The 20,842-nt window shown below is 41.6% G+C and overlaps 1 protein-coding gene and 1 pseudogene across 3 annotated transcripts in view; one reads left to right on the forward strand and one right to left on the reverse strand.

Moving 5' to 3' along the window:
• LOC139232515 (pappalysin-1-like) overlaps window positions 1-20,842 on the forward strand; it is a 322,505-nt gene that overhangs the window by 42,292 nt on the left and 259,371 nt on the right. For all 3 annotated transcript variants that reach the window (XM_070862846.1, XM_070862848.1, XM_070862849.1), the window contains exons 3-5: window positions 15,724-15,869; window positions 17,589-17,882; window positions 19,083-19,275. In XM_070862846.1, coding sequence (XP_070718947.1) covers window positions 15,724-15,869; window positions 17,589-17,882; window positions 19,083-19,275 — 633 coding nt within the window. The remainder of the gene's footprint in view (window positions 1-15,723; window positions 15,870-17,588; window positions 17,883-19,082; window positions 19,276-20,842) is intronic.
• LOC139233221 (U2 spliceosomal RNA) lies at window positions 20,574-20,812 on the reverse strand (annotated as a pseudogene).

The following is a 20,842-nucleotide window of genomic DNA, read 5'->3' on the forward strand; positions in this document are numbered from 1 at the left end:
TCCTCAGGATACGAGGATGTATCGAATTGGGACCTGGAGCTTCGTTTTCCTTTAGTTTAACCTTTCTAAAATGTTCCTTTTATTCATCATAACAATTGCTTATCTTGCTCTCAACTACTCCAGGATTCATCTCCTCTCCAATATCATTCTGTTTAGTGAAAGCTGATAAAAAAGTACTTCTTAATTACCTCCGCCAATTTGCACCATCGTCTACAAATTGACAATTCTCTCTTCTCAGATGTCCCACCTGGCTTTTAGCAATTCTCTTTTTACTTATATACTTATAAAATACATAATTGCTCCTGTGATGTTTTTTTAAATGTTTTCCTCGTGCTCCTTTCCTTATTCTGTTCTTAACCTCTTTTCCTATTTTCGCATAATTGCTGCCAGCTTTTTTCATTATTATTGTTATAACAACAACTTTTATTTATATAGTGCCTTTAATGTTGTAAAACATCCCAAGGCACTTCACAGCAGCATTGTAAGACAAAACAGATAAATTTGACACCGAGCCACATAAGAAGAAATGACGGCAAATGACCAAAAGCTTGGTAAAGAGGTAGGTTTTAAGGAGCATCTTAAAGGAGGAAAGAGAGGTAGAGAGGTGCACGGGTTTAGGGAGGGAATACCAGAGCTTAGGGCCCAGGCAGCTGAAGGCATAGCCACGAATGGTTGAGCATTTATAATCACAGATGCTCAAGAGGGCAGAATTTGAGGAGTGCAGACATCTTGTGGGGTTGTAAGACTGAAATAGATTACAGAGATAGGGAGGGGCGAGGCCATGGTGTAATATAGTAATATAGTTTTATAGTAATCATAGGCCCTCAAATTTTATTGAATTGTAACCCCTTTATTTATCCATGGCATCCTAAAACTATCCTTAACCCTAAATGTAGTAGTAGTTTCCTTCTTTCTGAATGGAATGTACCTATTCGGTACCGTTTCAATCTCCATTTTAAAATCATCACACTGTTGCTCTATAGTCCAATGTGCCAAATTCTCTTTCCATCTCAACTTAGTTTGGTCGCTCTTCATCGTTCTAAAGTCTGCCCCGTTGAACTCAGTCTTCCTACATATTGCCAACTCAGTTCTTGCCAAAACATACATGGTTCAATTATTTGTGAAGTATGTTTTCCCTCCGCTCCATCCTCAGAGCTCTGCCTTGCCTGCTTACCTGAATCTTGCCTTAGATTGTAAAGTTATTTCAGGGAGGTGGATGGAAATGGAACTTACTTAAACAGATGCTAATTCAAAGTCCTTGCCTATCTGCCATAATCTTTATACCTCAAGTAAGAAATAATGTACTATGTTACTGTACATCTGTGAATAACTAGGGTATGAGGGAAAGTTATTTAAGCTCGTTACCCTCTATTTACAGTGGTCAGGTGAAAATATCTGGCCCATAAAGCATATCATAAATCTATACTCTTGGCTGAACGACAATGACAACTTGCACCTTTAAACATAGCAAACCATCCCAAGGCACGTCACAAGACCATTATCAGACAAAAATTGACATCGAGCCACTTACGGAGATATTAGGACAGGTGAATAGAAGCTTGGTCAAAGAAGTTGGTTTTAAGGAGTGTCTTAAAAATAGGATGGATACAGGTACAATGTTGGTACCACCTCATAGGCAAATCATAGTAATTCACAATTAGCTCTAAAATCAGACACTTGCATGAAGGTTGTTGAAAATACCATTGCAAAAAACTGGCTAGGAAAGTGCCATGTAAGAAAAACTGCTTCTGCAATGCCAACCTTTGATAATTGGCCCACAGACTTTGGAATCATGTCGAAAATGCTTTTTGGCACAAAAAAGATACTCAGATTTGTGGCTTTCGGTATTTTTATAATATTTTTTAAAAATATATTTTTAATATACTCTATTTAAAGATGAAAGGCTAGGGATATTTTATACATATAAAATTTTATTATGCCTTGTCTGGCCGACATTGCCCAAGGCTAAATGACAAAGTGATATTTTATACTCTTTATCGATTGCAGATACCTGTGAAAGTATTATAATGGGCAACTGTTCTTTAAAGAGGGCCTTTATGAACATGTTGACATTTCCTGCAACAGACATGTTTAATTCTGGAGAGCTGGTCAGTTTTCTATCACACCTATCACGTTTGGCAGGTCAGTGCAAAGAATAATGTAGTACCTTCCGTGATCCCATCCAGTGTCAAAATATTTAGTCTTCCTGTCATTGTCAGTTGCTATAATTCACTTCCTTGGACCAATTAGGATCTATATCGTAGCTGCAGGTAAGAAAAAAACATCCCTTAGCACCGTTTAAAGATAATTGCTTATAAAGATAAAGACAGAGATGTTTAGAAACTTTTCCTGAAGAGCTGCTGATCGTATTACTTGTTAAATTGCACTTGGAAACTCAGTAAGTAAACCTTATTTTTCTTAAACATCAGATTAAAAAGCATTTGTACAATTGAATCCATAGCCAGCTTCACATACATGTTTTTTTTGTCAAAATGTAGGACCTAATATCTGTTTTTGGTAAACATTATACAGAATGTTATTTTATTTTTTGTTACTGCTAACCAAGCAGATTTCTAAATGTAGCAAAATCCTAATCGTTTATAAAAAATTTTAAAAAGAATTTATATAGCACCTTCCACAACCACCGGACATCTCAAAGCGCTTTATAGCCAATGAAGTACTTTTGAAGTGTAGCCACTGTTATAATATGGGAAACGCGGCAGCCAACTTGCACGCAGTAAGCTCCCACAAACAGCAATGTGATAATGACCAGATAATCTGCTTTTGTTGAGTTAATTGAGGGATAAATATTGGCCAGGACACCCTGCTCTTCTTCGAAATAGTGCCACAGGATCTTTTACGTCCACCTGAGAGAGCAGATGGGACCTCAGCTTAATGTCTCATCCGAAAGACTGCACTTCTGACAGTGCAGCACTCACTCAGCACTGCACTGGAGTGTCAGCATAGATTCATATGCTCAAGTCCCTTGTGTGGGACATGAACCCACAAACAGAACATCTAAATTCTGTAGCCAGGTAGATTGTCTCACCTTCGGTAAATCAGAATATTTCCAAAATAGAAAGCTGTAATAAGTGATTTAAAAAAAACCTAAAGAAAGCAAGGTAGACAATTTATTGTCCAAATGGAAACAAAGCTAAATAGCATGCCTGAAGCACATAATAGGTTTATGGTTTCTCTACGCCAAGCATATAGAGGACATTTTCGCTCCATTTGATTTTTGATCAGTTGGATTTCTATTTTAGCAGCGCTTTACAGGTGCAACAATAAGAGAGAAAGCAGGAAAGGGATACTGAGGTGAATGATCAGCCATGATCTTATTGAATGGTGGGTGCAGGCTTGAAGGGCCAAATGGCCTACTCCTGCACCTATTTTCTATGTTTCTAAACATTTCTTATTTCTCAGTTTAGTGAGTGAGTTTGAATATGATCTGGAAGCTGCAGGATGATTTGTCTGACAGTAAAAAGAAAGACTTGTATTTATATAGCGCCTTTCATGACCGCCGGATGTCTCAAGGCATTTTACAGTGAATGAAGTACTTTTGGAGTGTAGTCACTTATAATGTAGGAAACAGTAATGGAAAAAGGAAACATGAGCAAACACTTCATGATTCAATTTGTACAACATGCCCAATATTGGTACCTACTCAGACCTGGTAATAGTTTCACTGTACTTGCGTGTTTTTATTTCTGGAATGCAATGCAAATATTTTGACCTTGGAGAAGGTGGTCGGAGATTTACCAGAATGAGGGATTTCAGTTATGTGGAGAGACTGGGGAAGCTGAGATTGTTCTCCTTAGAGCAGAGAAGGTTAAGGGAAGATTTAGTATAGGTGTTAACAATTATGAAGGGTTTTGATAGATCGGGAGAAACAGTTTCGAGTGGCAAGAGGGTCGGTAACCAGAGGACACAGATTCAAGTTGTTGGCAAAAGAACCAGAGGCGAGATAGGAAGAACCTTTTTTGCACAGTGAGTTGTTGTGATCTGGAATGCACTGCCTGAAAGGGTGGTAGAAGTAGATTCAGCAGTAACTTTCAAATTGGATATATACTTGAAAAGGAACCATTTCTCGGGCTATGGGGAAAGAGCAGAGGAATGGGACTTATCGGATAGCTCTTTCAAAGAGCCAGCACTGGCACTATGGGCTGAATGGCCTCTTTCTGTGCTGTATGACTTTATGATTGAACATCAACAAATCAGAGGTAATTCAAAAAGAGAAACAATTGCAAAAGTCCTATGTGTAACTGAAGTATAGCATCACTGTGCCTGGGATAACAGGGTGTATCTCACCCAAGTGACCTTTCTTTACATATGACAACCAAGATTTTCTGATCGGCATTATTTTAATGCTGGTTGCAACCCGACTTTTTCAATGGGTTACAGCCTGTTTTAAAGTAGCAACAATCAGAAAATCTATAGTGAACTGTCAGCGGGTTATTCACGACCGGGCATCATAACTGAGCCTGATCCTGCCTTCAACTAGTCAGCAGCAGTCATTGGATGTGCAATCAGGTAGCATAGTGGTGGTTATGTTACTGGACTAATAATCCTACACTAATGGTCTAGAGACATGAGTTCAAATCCCACCAAATTCAGTTAGTTAAATATAAAATCTGGAATAAAAAGCAAGTATCAGTAATGGTGACCGTGACACTATTAGATTGTCATAAAATCCCATCTGGTTCACTAATGTCCTTTAAAATCTGCTGTCCTTACTCGGTCTGGCCCACTATAGATATGTAAAGAGAAAACGGTTAGTAAAGACAAACGTAGGTCCCCTGCAGTCAGAATCAGGGCAAGTCATAACAGGGAACAAAGAAATGGCAGACCAATTGAATACGTACTTTGGTTCGGTATTCACTAAGGAGGACACAAACAACCTTCTGGATATAAAAGGGGTCAGAGGGTCTAGTAAGAAGGAGGAACTGAGGGAAATCCTTATTAGTCGGGAAATTGTGTTGGGGAAATTGATGGGATTGAAGGCCGATAAATCCCCAGGGCCTGATGCTCTGCATCCCAGAGTACTTAAGGAGATGGCCTTGGAAATAGCAGATGCATTGACAGTCATTTTACAACATTCTATTGACTCTGGATCAGTTCCTATGGAGTGGAGGGTAGCCAATGTAACCCCACTTTTTAAAAAGGGAGGGAGAGAGAAAACAGGGAATTATAGACCGGTCAGCCTGACATCGGTAGTGGGTATCAATTATTAAGGATGTCATAGCAGCGCACTTGGAAAGAGGTGACATGATAGGTCCAAGTCAGCATGGATTTGTGAAAGGGAAATCATGCTTGACAAATCTTCTGGAATATTTTGAGGATGTTCCCAGTAGAGTGGACAAGGGAGAACCAGTTGATGTGGTGTATTTGGACTTTCAGAAGGCTTTCGACAAGGTCCCACACAAGAGATTAATGTGCAAAGTTAAAGCACATGGGATTGGGGGTAGTGTGCTGGCGTGGATTGAGAACTGGTTAGCAGACAGGAAGCAAAGAGTAGGATTAAATGGGTACTTTTCAGAATGGGAGGCAGTGATTAGTGGGATACCGCAAGGTTCTGTGCTGGGGCCCCAGCTGTTTACATTGTACATTAATGATTTAGACGAGGGGATTAAATGTAGTAGCTCCAAATTTGCGGATGACACTAAGTTGGGTGGCAGTGTGAGCTGTGAGGAGGATGCTATGAGGCTGCAGAGTGACTTGGATAGGTTAGGTGAGTGGGCAAATGCATGGCAGATGAAGTATAATGTGGATAAATGTGAGGTTATCCACTTTGGTGGTAAAAACAGAGAGCCAGACTATTATCTGAATGGTGACAGATTAGGAAAAGGGGAGGTGCAACGAGACCTGGGTGTCATGTTACATCAGTCATTGAAGGTTGGCATGCAGGTACAGCAGGCGGTTAAGAAAGCAAATGGCATGTTGGCCTTCATAGCGAGGGGATTTGAGTACAGGGGCAGGGAGGTGTTGCTACAGTTGTACAGGGCCTTGGTGAGGCCACACCTGGAGTATTGTGTGCAGTTTTGGTCTCCTAACTTGAGGAAGGACATTCTTACTATTGAGGGAGTGCAGCGAAGGTTCACCAGACTGATTCCAGGGATGGCGGGACTGACATATCAAGAAAGACTGGATCAACTGGGCTTGTATTCACTGGAGTTCAGAAGAATGAGAGGGGATCTCATAGAAACGTTTAAAATTCTGATGGGTTTAGACAGATTAGATGCAGGAAGAATGTTCCCAATGTTGGGGAAGTCCAGAACCAGAGGTCACAGTTTATGGGTAAGGGGTAAGCCATTTAGGACCGAGATGAGAAGAAACTTCTTCATCCAGATTGTGGTGAACCTGTGGAATTCTCTACCACAGAAAGTTGTTGAGGCCAATTCACTAAATATATTCAAAAAGGAGTTAGATGAAGTCCTTACTACTATGGGGATCAAGGGGTATGGCGAGAAAGCAGGAATAGGGTACTGAAGTTGCATGTTCAGCCATGAACTCATTGAATGGCGGTGCAGGCTCGAATGGCCGAAAGGACTCCTCCTGCACCTATTTTCTATGTCTATGTTTCTATATGTGGCTCCAAACCCACAGCAATGTGGTTGACTCTTAACTGCCCTCTGAAATGGCTGAGCAAGCTACTCAGTTGTATTCAAGAAGGTGGCTTCATTAGGGATGGCCAATAAATGCTGGTGTTGCCAATAAATAAAAGAAAATCAGGAGTGGGAGTCCTGGTTGATATTTGCACTCCTTTTTTCAGGAGTGCTGAGACAAATTATGGCAACCCTGCTGCTGAGGTCTACTATCTCAGTAATAGTCCAGAATAAAACCTGGGATCTTCCCCATCTGTATGGCTCAGTTACACACAGACAAGGAATATATCAACTGAGCTGTCAGAAGATTGAGGGCTGGGGAGATATTAGTATCTGTTTGATTCCCATGGGGTTGGGGAAGAATGTAATGAAAGGTTGGGTGTGAAGGTGATCATGCATCACCTCTAGAAGGGTTTGATGGGTCACGTGACCTTTTCTCATTCCAAGCTTTCTCATGTTCTTCGCTTAAGAGTGACCTGCATTGCACCCCCTGCAAAAAAAATGCCACATACCTAAACCTTAGTTGCTATACATTCCTAACTTTTGAAATAACTTGTAAGTAGAAATTTTCCAGAGACTATTTGGAGAAAAGAAAGTTCTGAAATGACCTTGCAGAGTCACTAATCACTTGGAAATCCTGGTTCCAAAAAACACTAAAAACACGTGCGCAGTTTGTAGTAATTGTTCCAATACTTGCCTGTTGTATGCTATGATGTAGTATTAGATGCACAAAATAAATAGCTTGTAAGATTAAGAAAAGACTATTGCTCTGCTTAGCATCTAATCAAAATAATTATAAATACATTAACGCTTTTTTTATATCTGGAGGATGTCACCCTGTCAGAAGAAAAATAGAATATTTATTTCCACATATTTTGGCATAATATTCTTTTCTTGGGAGAATAAGTGACCCATATTTTAAACTTGTAATCCCTCTAATGCACTGCTGTATTGATCTATATTTCATGGGAAACTAGCTGACAGAAATGTGTTGTCAGGACTGAAACATCCAGAAAATTTTCCACCAGTGTGGTCCAATTTGGTTTGGCAAAGGTGACCTCTCATCCAGTTAAGATTAGCATATTTCAGTGATTTACTCATTGAAATAGTCCTAATTAGTACTTTGTACACAACATGCTGAGAAATCATTCTGGGGAGACTCAGTCTTTTCTGCCAAATTGCATCACCACAAGAGCAATGACATTTCTATTTCCTTCAGCGCCTGCTAATTCAATAGTAGACTAGTTTCTTGGTAAAATAATCCCAGGTGGATTGCATTATCTAGAGTATTGGTCTGCTAACTATCCCACTAAGGCAACTTGGAATAATACTTTCTAACCAAGCTAGTGCGGGAACATAGGAACAGGAATAGGCCATTCAGCTCTGCAATCCTGTTCTACCATTCAATTAGATCATGGCTGATCTGTATCTTAACTCTATCCACCCGCCTTGGTTACGTAACCCTTCATACCCTTGTCTGACAAAGATCTAGCAATCTCAGTTTTGACATTTTCAGTTGACTTAGCCTCACAGCTTTTGGGGGAGAGAGTTCCAGATTTCTACAAACCTTTGCGTCAAGAAGTGCTTCCTAACATCACCCCTGAACAGCCCAGATCCAATGTTAAGGTTATACCCTCTTGTATTCTCAGAATGTATCCAACTGTGGAAAAAAAATTGGAATGTCATAAGCTGAATTCATCACCATGAACAAAACATATTATACTGAATAGACTGAGTCAGAGAGTAATGGGTTGACCCTGCCTTTTAACACGCAATCTAATCCATTAGCCTCTATTCATTTCAAAAAGATGCACAGTTGAGCTTCGTCTGTGTCTTAATGGGGAAATAAACTGCTTTTCTGGTCTCTTGTGCATTCCCAATATTAATTGCCCCACTATTGGTGGCCGTGCCTTCAGCTGCCTGGACCCGAGGCTTTGGAGGTCCCTCCCTAAACCTCTCCGCCTCTCTACCTCTCTTTCCTCCTTTAAGACGCTGCTTAAATCCTATCTCTTTGACCAAGCTTTTGGTCACCTGTCCTAATGTGGCTCAGTGTCATATTGTGTTTGATAATCGCTCCTATGATGTTCCACGTTGGGATGTTTTACAGCATTAAAAGTGTTGTATAAGTGCATGTTGATGTTGTTGTTGCTGCTTTGTGGAAGGTTTGATTTGAACCCTGATCTATGATGATTAGCAGACTAACACTCCTGAGCTAGATAGGGGGAAAGAAAGAAAAGAGCAGTTAGGGTTCACACTACTGACCATTTGCAATGCTTTTTGCTTGAAAGTAAACATTTATGGACATCAGGTAAGGAGAGGATTGAATTGTGATGCCCTGCATGATTAAATAGCCTGCTGACAATGAAAGATGGCAACTTGGTTGAAGGACTGGAAGACTGACAGGGTCTCAGAATTCTGGCCTTCACCTCTGAGTACACAGTGTAAGTGATCAGCCTTTGAAATTGCACCCCAAACAGCCCCTCCTCCCCCCCGCCCCCCCGCCCCCGCCAACCGGCATATATGATATCCATTCAAAGCGTAAGAGATTGTGCTGAGACAAATCCAATGGCACCTTTTTACAAACAGAGCACACACCACTCCGGCATCTGCACCCTGGCAGATGCTCCACGGCTAGAATGGTGATTTTCCCCCTCCCTTGTTGCAGCCTTCCCCTGTCAGCCTAGCAACCCATTGGCGTGAGTTTGGGGCCAGAAGAGACGTGGGCCCAGGGAAAGCAAAGGCCAGCCCACACTGCAATTGTGTGCGCGCTAGGTCCGTGCAGCAGAGCTGGTCTCCAGTCATCTTGGATAATCTTTGCCACTGGATCAAGACCTAGCTCTGTCAAACCCGTGTGGTGGCTGGTGTGCAATGGTCACCACACGTTAAAAAAATCCACGCACAGGCATCTTCTACCCTTCAGGATGTAATTCGGGACCTGCATATATGGTCCTTCATTGAAACACCTCTGAACTCATCCCTTTTTGGCGTGGAAGAAAGTCATCTTTGAGTCGACCGCTTATAATGGTGATCAATCCCCACAGCGGAGGTGCTTTGCTAAAACTTTTCCAATGAAAGTTTCTCCTCTGAAATCGGAACCCTCAACACAGCTTATAGGATGAGATACTCAGCCAGGGATCAGCGTTGACAAGGTCTCCCTGTGCCCACATCACATGAGTTGCCAACGTACTTGCCCCAAGGGCACCGTGGTTTACCTCTTTCACCTCCATTTGCTCAGCCCACTGTTGACACCTGCAGAGAATAAGCAATCTAGTCGTAATCGTTGGCAGTAAGTTTGTTATTCTTCATGGGTGTTACGGACAGGTTTTTGGAAGGAATCAGTTGAAATGAAACAGAAAAAAAAAGCAAAATTACAACAACACCATCTGAATCCAATCTACCCAAAGCGAGAAGCACCTGAATATAAAACCTTTGGACTCAGCTGAACGTTTGGAAGTGACAGGTGTAGTCCAGTCCAGCACAGTAGAAGCTGATTAAAACAAAAGTCATGGGGGCCAGCAAGTTGGCTCTCAGCATCAACTCTCATCAAGGTTTGAGCTCCATTCAATGGCATGCCAGAGCCTCTGCTGGGATCAATGAACGAACGTACAGTAAACATATAGGTACTGCTACTGTACAAAGCACTTAATCAGTACATTTATGTACAACGTAAAGCTGCAATCCACCATGACCAAACATATTACAGTTTTACTGGTCAATATATTTGGAGCAAATTCATCACAATTAGACTTTTTAATGGATGTACTGTGAAAAAACACTTGTGTTAGTTTGTAAGTTTTTACTCTAACAAGTAGTATGTAGGGAATTGTTTGATAATTAAGAAAGAAAGACTTTTATTTATATAGTGCCTTTCACGAACTCAGGTCGTCCCAAAGTGCTTTACAACTAATTAAATACTTTTTTTGAAATGTCTTCACCATTATAATGTAGGAATTGCGGCAGCAAATTTGCACACGGCAAGTCCCACAAAGAGCAATTTGATGTCCAGATAATTTATTCTTTTGGTGATGTTGGTTGAGGGATAAATATTGGCCAGGACACCTGGGAGAACTACCCTGCTCTTTTTCACAATAATGCCATGGGATCTTATATGCCCACCTGAGAGGGCAGATAGGGGCCTCAGTTTAATGACTCAATTGGAAAGATGGCACCTCCGACCTGCCTAAGAAGACTGGAGTGTCAGCCTAGATTTTGAGCTCACGTCTCTCGAATGGGACTTGAAACAACAACCGTCTGACCCACGAAGCCATGACTGACTATTTTGAGGGTTAAGATGAATAAAATTTGGTTGTAAGGCGGCAGCAGCTGATTTGGTTTCGTGGATTGGTCTGATTGCTACCTTGTACTTGATTTCATTGACGATGTAACAGTATTGATCATATTAATGTATTGAAGTTGTCCATTGATTCCATGCAGGACGAGTAAAGAATAATACTCCAGTTTGTTTTAGCTACATCTGTCAAAACATTTTTAGAAATTCTTATTGTCTGTGGCAATTGAACAACTAAGAACTGCATGGAATGGTGAATAAATTGTTTCTGCAAGGAAGAATTGTTATGGGTCAATGAGCAGATCTCCAGAGCAACTGCCAATAGGGTTTTAAGTGGGACACAAAGCTTAAACAAAGGTTGATCCAATCGGAGTTTTTGTTCAAATTTTTTAGCGTGGTAGGAGGCTCTTAGCCTTTCGCGAATAAGGGCCACTCAAAAACCATCTTAGATTGTATGGAAGATATCTCAGAGATTATACCATCAAGAAGGAAGCAGGAGGCTTCAAGCACACCCATAGGGGGGAGATTTTCAGGGTGCCTGCTGGGCAGAAACTGGCCGGTAGCGCTACGAATATTGTAAAGGTCTGACTTACCCCCTGTTCCCACTGACATTGTGGCCAATCTATCTATCCAAAGGCCGACTGCTGGCCGTCCGGAGCATCTGCCTAGGTCAGGCGGTTGGTCTATTTTATTCTGAAAATTGTAGTCCTATGACGTACTTAAGAACCTGATTGCCATTTTAGGACTCAGCTGGGCAGAGCATGTGATGTGCACACTCCGCCTAGTTTCAGCTGGCGGTTGAGCCAAAGAGGAGCCCAGACACGGTACGTCTTAGTTTATTTTTGTGGGGGCTAGGAGGAGCAGGAGTGCTCCAATGGGCTCCACAGAAACAGCCTGGGCCACTAGTGCACAGGAATCCACCCCCCCCCCCCCCTTACCTTACTCCCTTCCTTACTTTCCCTGATAGGATTGAATCCACGGGCGTTGATTTCCCTCCTTTTCCTTGCCCATGTGACCCTTATTCATGTGAGCCTTGACAGCCATTTACCTGATTGGAAGGAGCATCACGACCTGTCCAATGTCCACATGCAAGCATGACCTCCATACTGGGAGCTCAGGAATGGCAAATTTACTCAGTAATGCCTACCCATGTGCACTTTTGCCTCAGGGGTCACTGGCTAGTCATCAGCAGTGGGCAATTTTTCTGCTCTCTTATCTAGATACTAAAGCCACAATATTAACCCAGCCAGAATTGCCTCCATCCATGGCGTCTCCAAGTCATCTGGAGTTACAAGTACAAGTGTGAGGGATTTGTTAGTCTCTGTATGACACAATACCCCGTAAAATGAATTAGTGTCAAGCTTTTTGAAGTTTAATTAAATGAGTTAATTAGTCTTTAACTAGAAGCCACTAATTTTTTGTTCAGCATTTATGTGGTGTTGCAACAAACCAGATAGGGATGTGCTACTGCGTTTGGCTTCCTTCAGGGTTTAATTCTTCTAAATTAAGTGATTAGCTAAAGAATAATGAATACACGGGAGCGAATACAAAGCAGAAATTCAACCTCTGGGGTCAAATGAAATCATAGACCGTAAGAGCAAAACGACTACAGTTTATAATTGTCACGCAAACACTGAGATTGGATCATTCCTTTGAAAACATTCCAGGTCTCTGCTTTCTTTAAAAAAAATGTCCTCTATTAGTTTTAGCAGATAGCTTTCATTTTATTTTGCGTCAACGTTTTGCTTGCAATAGCTATCACAGAATTCCTCAGTGAACCTTAGTTTATTGACGTGTGATGTGTGACGGCATTCACCCTGGAAGTCAAATTGATCACAAGATTGTTCCTGCAAGCTCAATATCGGATAGCTACATTTAAAAAACAATGTTCATCACTAGTTGCTCTGGGCCCTCTCCTTAAACTACGGGGTCCTTGTGGTGACCCCTGGGAATCCCTGGCAGAACATCGCTCAAAATGGAAGAGAATAATCTGTGAGGGCGTCGAACACCTCGAGTCTCTTCGCCGGGAGCAAGCGGAGACCAAACACATACGGTGGAAGGAGTGCATGACAACCCAAGAAACCGGCACTTCAACCAACATACTTTCAACCACCATCTGTCCAACCTGTGACAGAGACTGTAGCTCCCACTTACAGAGACTGTAGCTCTACTCGGAACTCCTACACAGCAAGCGAGACCCAGGTGGGCAGAGGAAACGTTTCAAGGACACCCTCAAAGCCGCCTGGCATCTGGGAGTCCCTGGCCCAAGACCACTCAAAGTGGAGGAAGAGCATCCGGGAGGGCGTTGAGCACCTCGAGTCTCGTCGCCGAGAGCATGCAGAAAATAAGCGCAGGCAGCGGAAGGAGCGTGCGGCAAACCAGACTCCCCACCCACCCTTTCCTCCCACCTGTGACAGAGACTGTAATTCCCGTATTGGACTGTACAGTCACCTGAGAACTCACATTTAGAGTGGAAGCAAGTCTTCCTCAATTTTGAGGGACTGCCTATGATGATCATGAGCTCCCGCATTGGACGTAACAGACATCTGAGAACTCATTTTTAATGTGGAAGCAAGTCATCCTCGACTCTGAGGGACTGCCTATGATGATGATGTTAGATAGGGAATGTCCAAGTACAAAGAACTCACATAAATGGTACTATATTAAGACTAATGCCTTTGGGACATAGTTTATCATGGCAGAGCATCTCATGGCGTCTACTGTAAGTTAGGCCTGCCCTTGCACACTTAGGATTTTACATTTTTTGCGAGAGAAAGTTTCTGAAAGTGTGAGTTGATAATGTCGCAGCAAGGGAAATTGGGCATCTGGGACCTGAGTGAACAAGGCACCCAACTGCATACCTCCTTAACAGATCAGATTGAAGGATTGTAAAATTAATGGCGCAATGACTGATAAGGAAGTGTAAATTTGAGTGGGCCAATTCAATGCCAGATCTGGTACAGAACAGAAAAATAAGGAGTGGGAGAAAAAAAAGGACAGAAAGGAAAAGTTAAAAAAAAGTTGTAAAATGTTACATTTTTCAAATCTCCAACATCTTGTAATGGTTAATTTTCAGTGCCAGAGCGTTGTTTGACAGTATTTAACACTTATCACGTCGCTAAAGGGGTACTTAGACTGAAACGGACGAGATTTAACTTCCTGTGGTGAGTTTAGTTTGTATCAGCGCATGTACATCAATTATTAAGGATGAAATAGCAGCGTATTTGGAAAGCAGTGACAGGATCGGTCCAAGTCAGCATGGATTTATGAAGGGGAAATCATACTTGACAAATCTTCTGGAATTTTTTGAGGATGTAACTAGTAGAGTGGACAAGGGAGAACCAGCGGATGTGGTGTATTTGGACTTTCAAAAAGCTTTTGACAAGGTCCCACACAAGAGATTGGTGTGCAAAATCAAAGCACATGGTATTGGGGGTAATATACTGATGTGGATAGAGAACTGGTTGGCAGACAGGAAGCAGAGAGTCGGGATAAATGGGTCCTTTTCAGAAAGGCAAGCAGTGACTAGTGGAGTGCCGCTCAGTGCTGGGACCCCAGCTCTTTACAATATACGTCAACGATTTGGATGAAGGAATAGAGTGTAATATCTCCAAGTTTGCAGATGACACTAAACTGGGTGGCGGTGTGAGCTGTGAGGGGGATGCTAAGAGGCTGCAGGGTGACTTAGACAGGTTAGGTGAGTGGGCAAATGCATGGCAGGTGCAGTATAATGTGGATAAATGTGAGGTTATCCACTTTGGGGGCAAAAACGTGAAGACAGAATATTATCTGAATGGTGGCAGATTAGAAAAAGGGGAGGTGCAACAAGACCTGGGTGTCATGGTTCATCAGTCATTGAAAGTTGGCATGCTGGTACAGCAGGCGGTAAAGAAGGCAAATGGTATGTTGGCCTTCATAGCTAGGGGATTTGAGTATAGGAGCAGGGAGATCTTACTACAGTTGTACAGGGCCTTGGTGAGGCCTCACCTGGAATATTGTGTTCAATTTTGGTCTCCTAATCTGAGGAAGGATGTTCTTGCTATTGAGGGAGTACAGCGAAGGTTCACCAGACTGATTCCCAGGATGGCCGGACTGACATATGAGGAGAGACTGGATCAACTGGGCCTTTATACATTGGAGTTTAGAAGGATAAGAGGGGATCTCATAGAAACATACAAGATTCTGATGGGACGGGACAGGTTAGATGCGGGTAGATTGTTCCCAATGTTGGGGAAGTCCAGAACCATGTGACACAGTCTTAGGATAAGTGGTAGGCCATTTAGGACTGAGATGAGGAAAAACTTCTTCACTCAGACAGTTGTTAACATGTGGAATTCCCTGCCGCAGAGAATTGTTGATGCCAGTTCATTGGATATATTCAAGAAGGAGTTAGATATGGCCTTACGGCTAAAGAGATCAAGGGGTATGGAGAGAAAGCAGGAAAGGTGTACTGAGGGAATGATCAGCCATGATCTTATTGGATGGTGGTGCAGGCTCGAAGGGCCGAATGGCCTACTCCTGCACCTATTTTCTATGTTTTCTATGTCTATGTTTACAGCAATGTCACGCTGATCAATGCATTTGAATGGCGAGGTAGACAGCGAGTTAAACCTCGCATCTGCGCTTATCTGAAGTTGCTGTTGCATTTGCGCATAAATAAAGCCTTGCTATTTTGACAGCAAATTATGGCCCATTATTTTTAGTTTTGTAACAGGAAGGAGAATGATTATTATTAGACCAGTTTACTATAAATGGATCCGGCATTATATGTCAACTGGAGGAGATTATGAGGCATGGAATAATGTTTTCATAGGACTTACATTTGGATTGCAGGGCATATTTGGATGTGAAAGATCTGAAGAACATTCTGAAGCTGGATGGTGCAACACATCTTAATATATTCTTTGCCAATTCATCTGATGAAGAGCTGGCTGGAGTTGCCACATGGCCATGGGACAAAGAAGCCCTAACACATCTCGGTAACCAATGCATGATTTATAAAAAAATATTTTGTACAGAGATAATTACTTTTCTCATTCATCTTGATTTTTTATTTTGTGTTGACAACCAGTTGGCCAAATCAATCTTTTCCTTTAGATTCCTGTATGCTATTGCCTTCAGATCGCTCGGCCTCAACAGTCCCACCATCTCTCTCTCTCTCTCTCTTTCAGTTTTCTGCTGGCCACTTTCCTTCCAAGTGGATTCCACACTCAGTAGCGCTCTTCCTAATGTTCATGCATGTGATACAATGTAACAATCTCACTCACTGGTCGGGAAATTCCACAAAGGAACATTCATGCAACAAAAATGAGGAAATGGAAGATTCTATTTTTAAAAAAGGCACAGTACATTCTAAAGCAAACCTAAAAGGATAATCTCAGTCCCACAACTCTTTCTCTACAAGAGATTATGGTATTTTCACCACTTGGATTCTGGCTATGTTATCAGAGAAGCAAGAACCAGTCAATGCAAACACACCTGGCAACTTTCACTATTGAACCGCCAGAAGACTAGCTAAGAAAATATCACTCGAGACAAGTCTCAATCAAACTTAATTACAGTAGAAACAGAAAAGGCTGGAAATACTCAGCAGGTCAGGCAGCATCTGTGGAGAGAGAAACAGAATTAATGTTTCAGGTCGATGACCTTTCATCAGAACTGGAAAAATTTGGAGAATTAACAATATTAATTCGAATCTGTTTCAATATGGTAGCATATTATGTGGTCTAGATTCACTGATGTGTCATATGAAGCTGAGCTGAGTTGGTAGTATGGCTGTTGGAAAGGGCTACTGTAACTTTAAATAGTTAACTCTTTTATGGAGGCAGTGGAATTTCAGTGAACTATCCCATGATGGTATGAAGAATTGAGACAAAGCTGAATGCTTCTAGGATAGATGAAGTTAGTAACACAGATGACAATTTGCAACACCATGCATGTAGTCGGTAAAGTAATGGACATTCGCCGAACATCACCAGGTATTTGTTCTGGTAAGCAAATGGCAGCTATTAGTTCTCATTCAGTCAATCACTGATATCTTTCCATCTGCTCTGCCTAATGATTCAAAAGTGCTTCTGTTCCTTATATTTCCTCACCTTGCTGAAATTGCGCAGCAACAGAAGCAAGAATGTCCAAGATTAGAAAAAAAGGAAAGTCTTGTGGCTGTGCGAGGAAGAGGGGGTTGCATGGGAATCAGAAGCTGTAAACAGTTAAGCTGAACAGAGGCTTATCACTGAAGTAACATATCAATTGTGCTGAACAAGACACTGAACTTTAATTGAAGATTAATCTGAAAGCAAATTTTCTATTTACTGTAATGGACTGGTGTGCCAATGTGCATAATTGTGAAGAAGCTGGGGGCAGGTTTGTGTGAATGCTTCTACTTGTGGCAATTGTCTGTTCTCAGTCAGGGTGAACTGGTTTCTGCTCAGTGCATCGTGGTGAATGTTTGAAATATGTTATGTTAAACAAAAGATGATGAACTCAGACTGATTTATTAGTATGTATGTTTTGACAATGGCTCAAAGGAGGTAGGTGCTATAGCTCGGAGGATAAATGCAGCTTGCTTTAGGATTTACTCCTATACTATTCATGCTTATACCTACTCACATCCCAACATGTCCACCTGCACATTTTTGTCATCTAATTCCAACCACCCAGTTCTTCTGTACGTAACATAATTCTGTTTGTGCACATAGGTGGCATAGTGCTCAACCCTTCATTCTACGGAATCACTGGCCATACTCATACCATGATCCATGAGATAGGCCACAGTCTTGGACTCTACCATGTGTTCAAGGGGATTTCTGAAATTGAATCCTGCACCGACCCATGTTTGGAGACTGAGGCTTCAATGGAGACTGGCGACTTGTGTGCTGATACTAATCCAACACCCAAAAGTAAACAGTGCAAAGATCCCGACCCTGGAAATGACACATGTGGTTTTGGACGTTTTATCAACACACCTTTCTTTAATTACATGAGCTATGCAGGTAAAATGGACATTAAATTGACTCTGTGCCTTAAGAGAGCAGCCTCTTATAAAGAATTGTTTGCATGAAATATTGTTCATTTTGCATTGTTATGGAAAATGTTACAACCTCTCAATTTGCCACGTTTGGGGATGTCGGTTGAAACTTGCATTGCAGAATGAGAAAACGTTAATTTGGTTTGCTATGAGGCTGACAATGTGCAGCAGAAACCAAGGGGCTACTTTATTTGGCCACCTTAAAGTAAAGTGGTGGAGTGGTCAGGAATCCCTGTCTGGTTTACCAAACAGTTTTGATAATTTTCTGCTAAACAAACAGATTATCTAATCCCTACATTGTTGGTTTTTAAGGCCTGTATAGGGATTGCAGTTCAACTTTTTGTAAGTTCCATATTTGTGTTGGCTGGTACCTGACTGATGACAAACACTGCATTAAACAAATATCCAAATATTATTAAAGGACAATTATATTTTTAACAATTTTACACAGACTGTTGTCTTCCTGAAGCAAAACCCCGCAGGAAATTATTGTTTTTAGGAAAGAGAGGACCAAAAGGTCAAAGAACAAGATTTTCCTCTTTCTTGATGGAACAAATCTCTGACAGATATTTTATTTGCTTTTTGGTGTTCCTGTAAAATTGTATACAGTAGTCAAAGTATTTTAGCAGGTCAGCCACTAACTTAAGGTCTTTAATTCCTCTTGTTTGTTCATAATTGCACATTAACTGCAACTTGTATTCAACATTCATAGTCTTAGATTAGTTTCTTTATTAATATAAAATATAAAAAGCGAATCAGTGTCAATTATATTTTTGGGTGGGGAGGAAAGAGAACTGTACCAAATTAGTTACTAAACAATTATCTTTGCAATTCTCTACCCCAGAGGGCTGTGAATGCTGAATAATTTATATTCAAGTCTGAGATAGATAGATTTTTGGGCCCTATAGGAATTAAGGGATATGAGGATCGAGCGGGAAAGTGGAGTTGAGGTCGAAGATCAGACACGATCTTATTGAATGGTGGAGCAGGCTCGAGGGGCCGGATGGCCTACTCCTGTTTATACTTCTTATGTTCCTATATTATCAACTCTGCCATTATTCATTATTCATTTGAAGGTGAGGCGGGGAATTGAGAGAGAAATGTTGTCACCTGTTGAATATGATGTTGTCATGCCTTTGTAACAAGTTGTGTGTCTCTTTTAAAGATGACGACTGCACAAATTCCTTTAGTCCCAATCAAGTTGCCAGAATGCATTGTTACTTGGATCTGGTGTACCAGAGCTGGCAGCCACCCACAAAGCCTCCACCTATTCCCGTCGCCCCGGAGATTATACATCAGACCGCAGGATCGGTAATCCTCCATTGGCTTCGTCCAATCAACGGGCAGTTTTACGAGAGGTAAAAATGGCCACGGATGCTATATTAATCACAAGGCTTTGTTGTGAAGTTTTATTGATGTGTGAGCTCATCTAATGATTCAGCACTAATTAATGTTGAAGGAGTCGGAAAACAACGCACACGGGAAAGAGGAAAATAAATATTGGCCCAGAATTTGCTGAAGCAATAACATGTAAACAACGCATGCCATTATTAATGCGTAAATTGGCTAGCAACTTGTGGCAAGGAAGAAATACCCTATGATTTGCAAATCGGCACAAGTTGCTGGCCGATTTGCACTGCTCCGCCATTAGCTTTGCAAAAACATTATCTCACCCTTACCCTCCCCATGATTTTCCAGCAGTTGCTGCATTTTCACAAATTGCCCATTAAACTTGCCACAGAAAGGAAATCTAGTAATTAGCAGCATAAATACACTTTTAACAACATGATAATTGTTAATGACTTCCAATCAACGTCTCTTGCCCAGAATGTGAACAATAAAAATGTGGAGTCTCATCCCTTCACGTTGAGATTTGTTGTTGAAGATTTTCAAAATGTCACATTTTAAATTTTACATTTTTTTCTTAATTTTCCTTGCTGTCTCTTTTTTCCTCTCTCTCTTTCTGTACCTGATTTGACGTTGAATCCACGCTCCTTCTCAGTCCTTCCTTTCTTTATTTCTCAATCTCAATGGTTAAGGTGATACACAGTTTGTCACTATGATCCCAGACGCTCTGTTGTCCTCGCCATGCTGTTATCAGCTCGCACTTCCAGCAACATTGTGGGCAAAAAATTTTAAAATCAAAACGTACACAAAGAAGCCTAACTAAGGGAGTATACCATGAGATGACCTGCTCCAGTAAAATCTGGCCTGATGCCTTTACAGTGTTCCCCACAACTCTGTCCAACAGTAGATTTACATATATATCAATGCATCTGGCCTGTACTAAACATCCATATGGACAATCTACAACTTTTTGTTTCACGAGATTTTCCTGTGCCCCATTGATGGAAATGGTAAACACGTCAATAGATTGCTGACACTGTACCATGATTGCCTTCCACCTGCGCAGGATAACACTTACAACCCAGGGCACACAGAGGGTGTCAAACCTTGTTTGATAATGCTCCTGTGAAGCATCTTGGGTCGTTTTCCTACGTTCAAGGCGCTATATAAATGCAAGTTACTATTGTTGTTTTTTTTTTTGAAATTCGTAGCCAATTGTTCCAATTCTTTGTCAAATCACAAACGCCAGAGGTCACCTTGCACACATCAAGGATCACTCTGCGCCAATGCTCTTAGCCAAAAGGCCTAGAGCCACTGCACCGTTCCTGGAAATACTGCAATACCAGGTTCGTGCCATGGAGGTGGATGGGTCAGGCCCCCCACACACCTCCGTGGAGGTGGATGGGTCAAGCCACCCCACCCACCTCCTATTTCCAAAAAAGCAAGCATATACCTTCCTGATCCAGGGAGAACCACCCCGGGGTCATGGTGGTTACTCCCCTGTCAGGTCAGTTACGCATGATCTTAGCCAAAAGGCCGAGAAGCAAGTTACTGTTGTTACCGTTGTGTCTCTGCGGC

This window comes from Pristiophorus japonicus, chromosome 20 (genome assembly GCF_044704955.1).
Source record: "Pristiophorus japonicus isolate sPriJap1 chromosome 20, sPriJap1.hap1, whole genome shotgun sequence".
Lineage (NCBI taxonomy): Eukaryota > Metazoa > Chordata > Chondrichthyes > Pristiophoridae > Pristiophorus > Pristiophorus japonicus.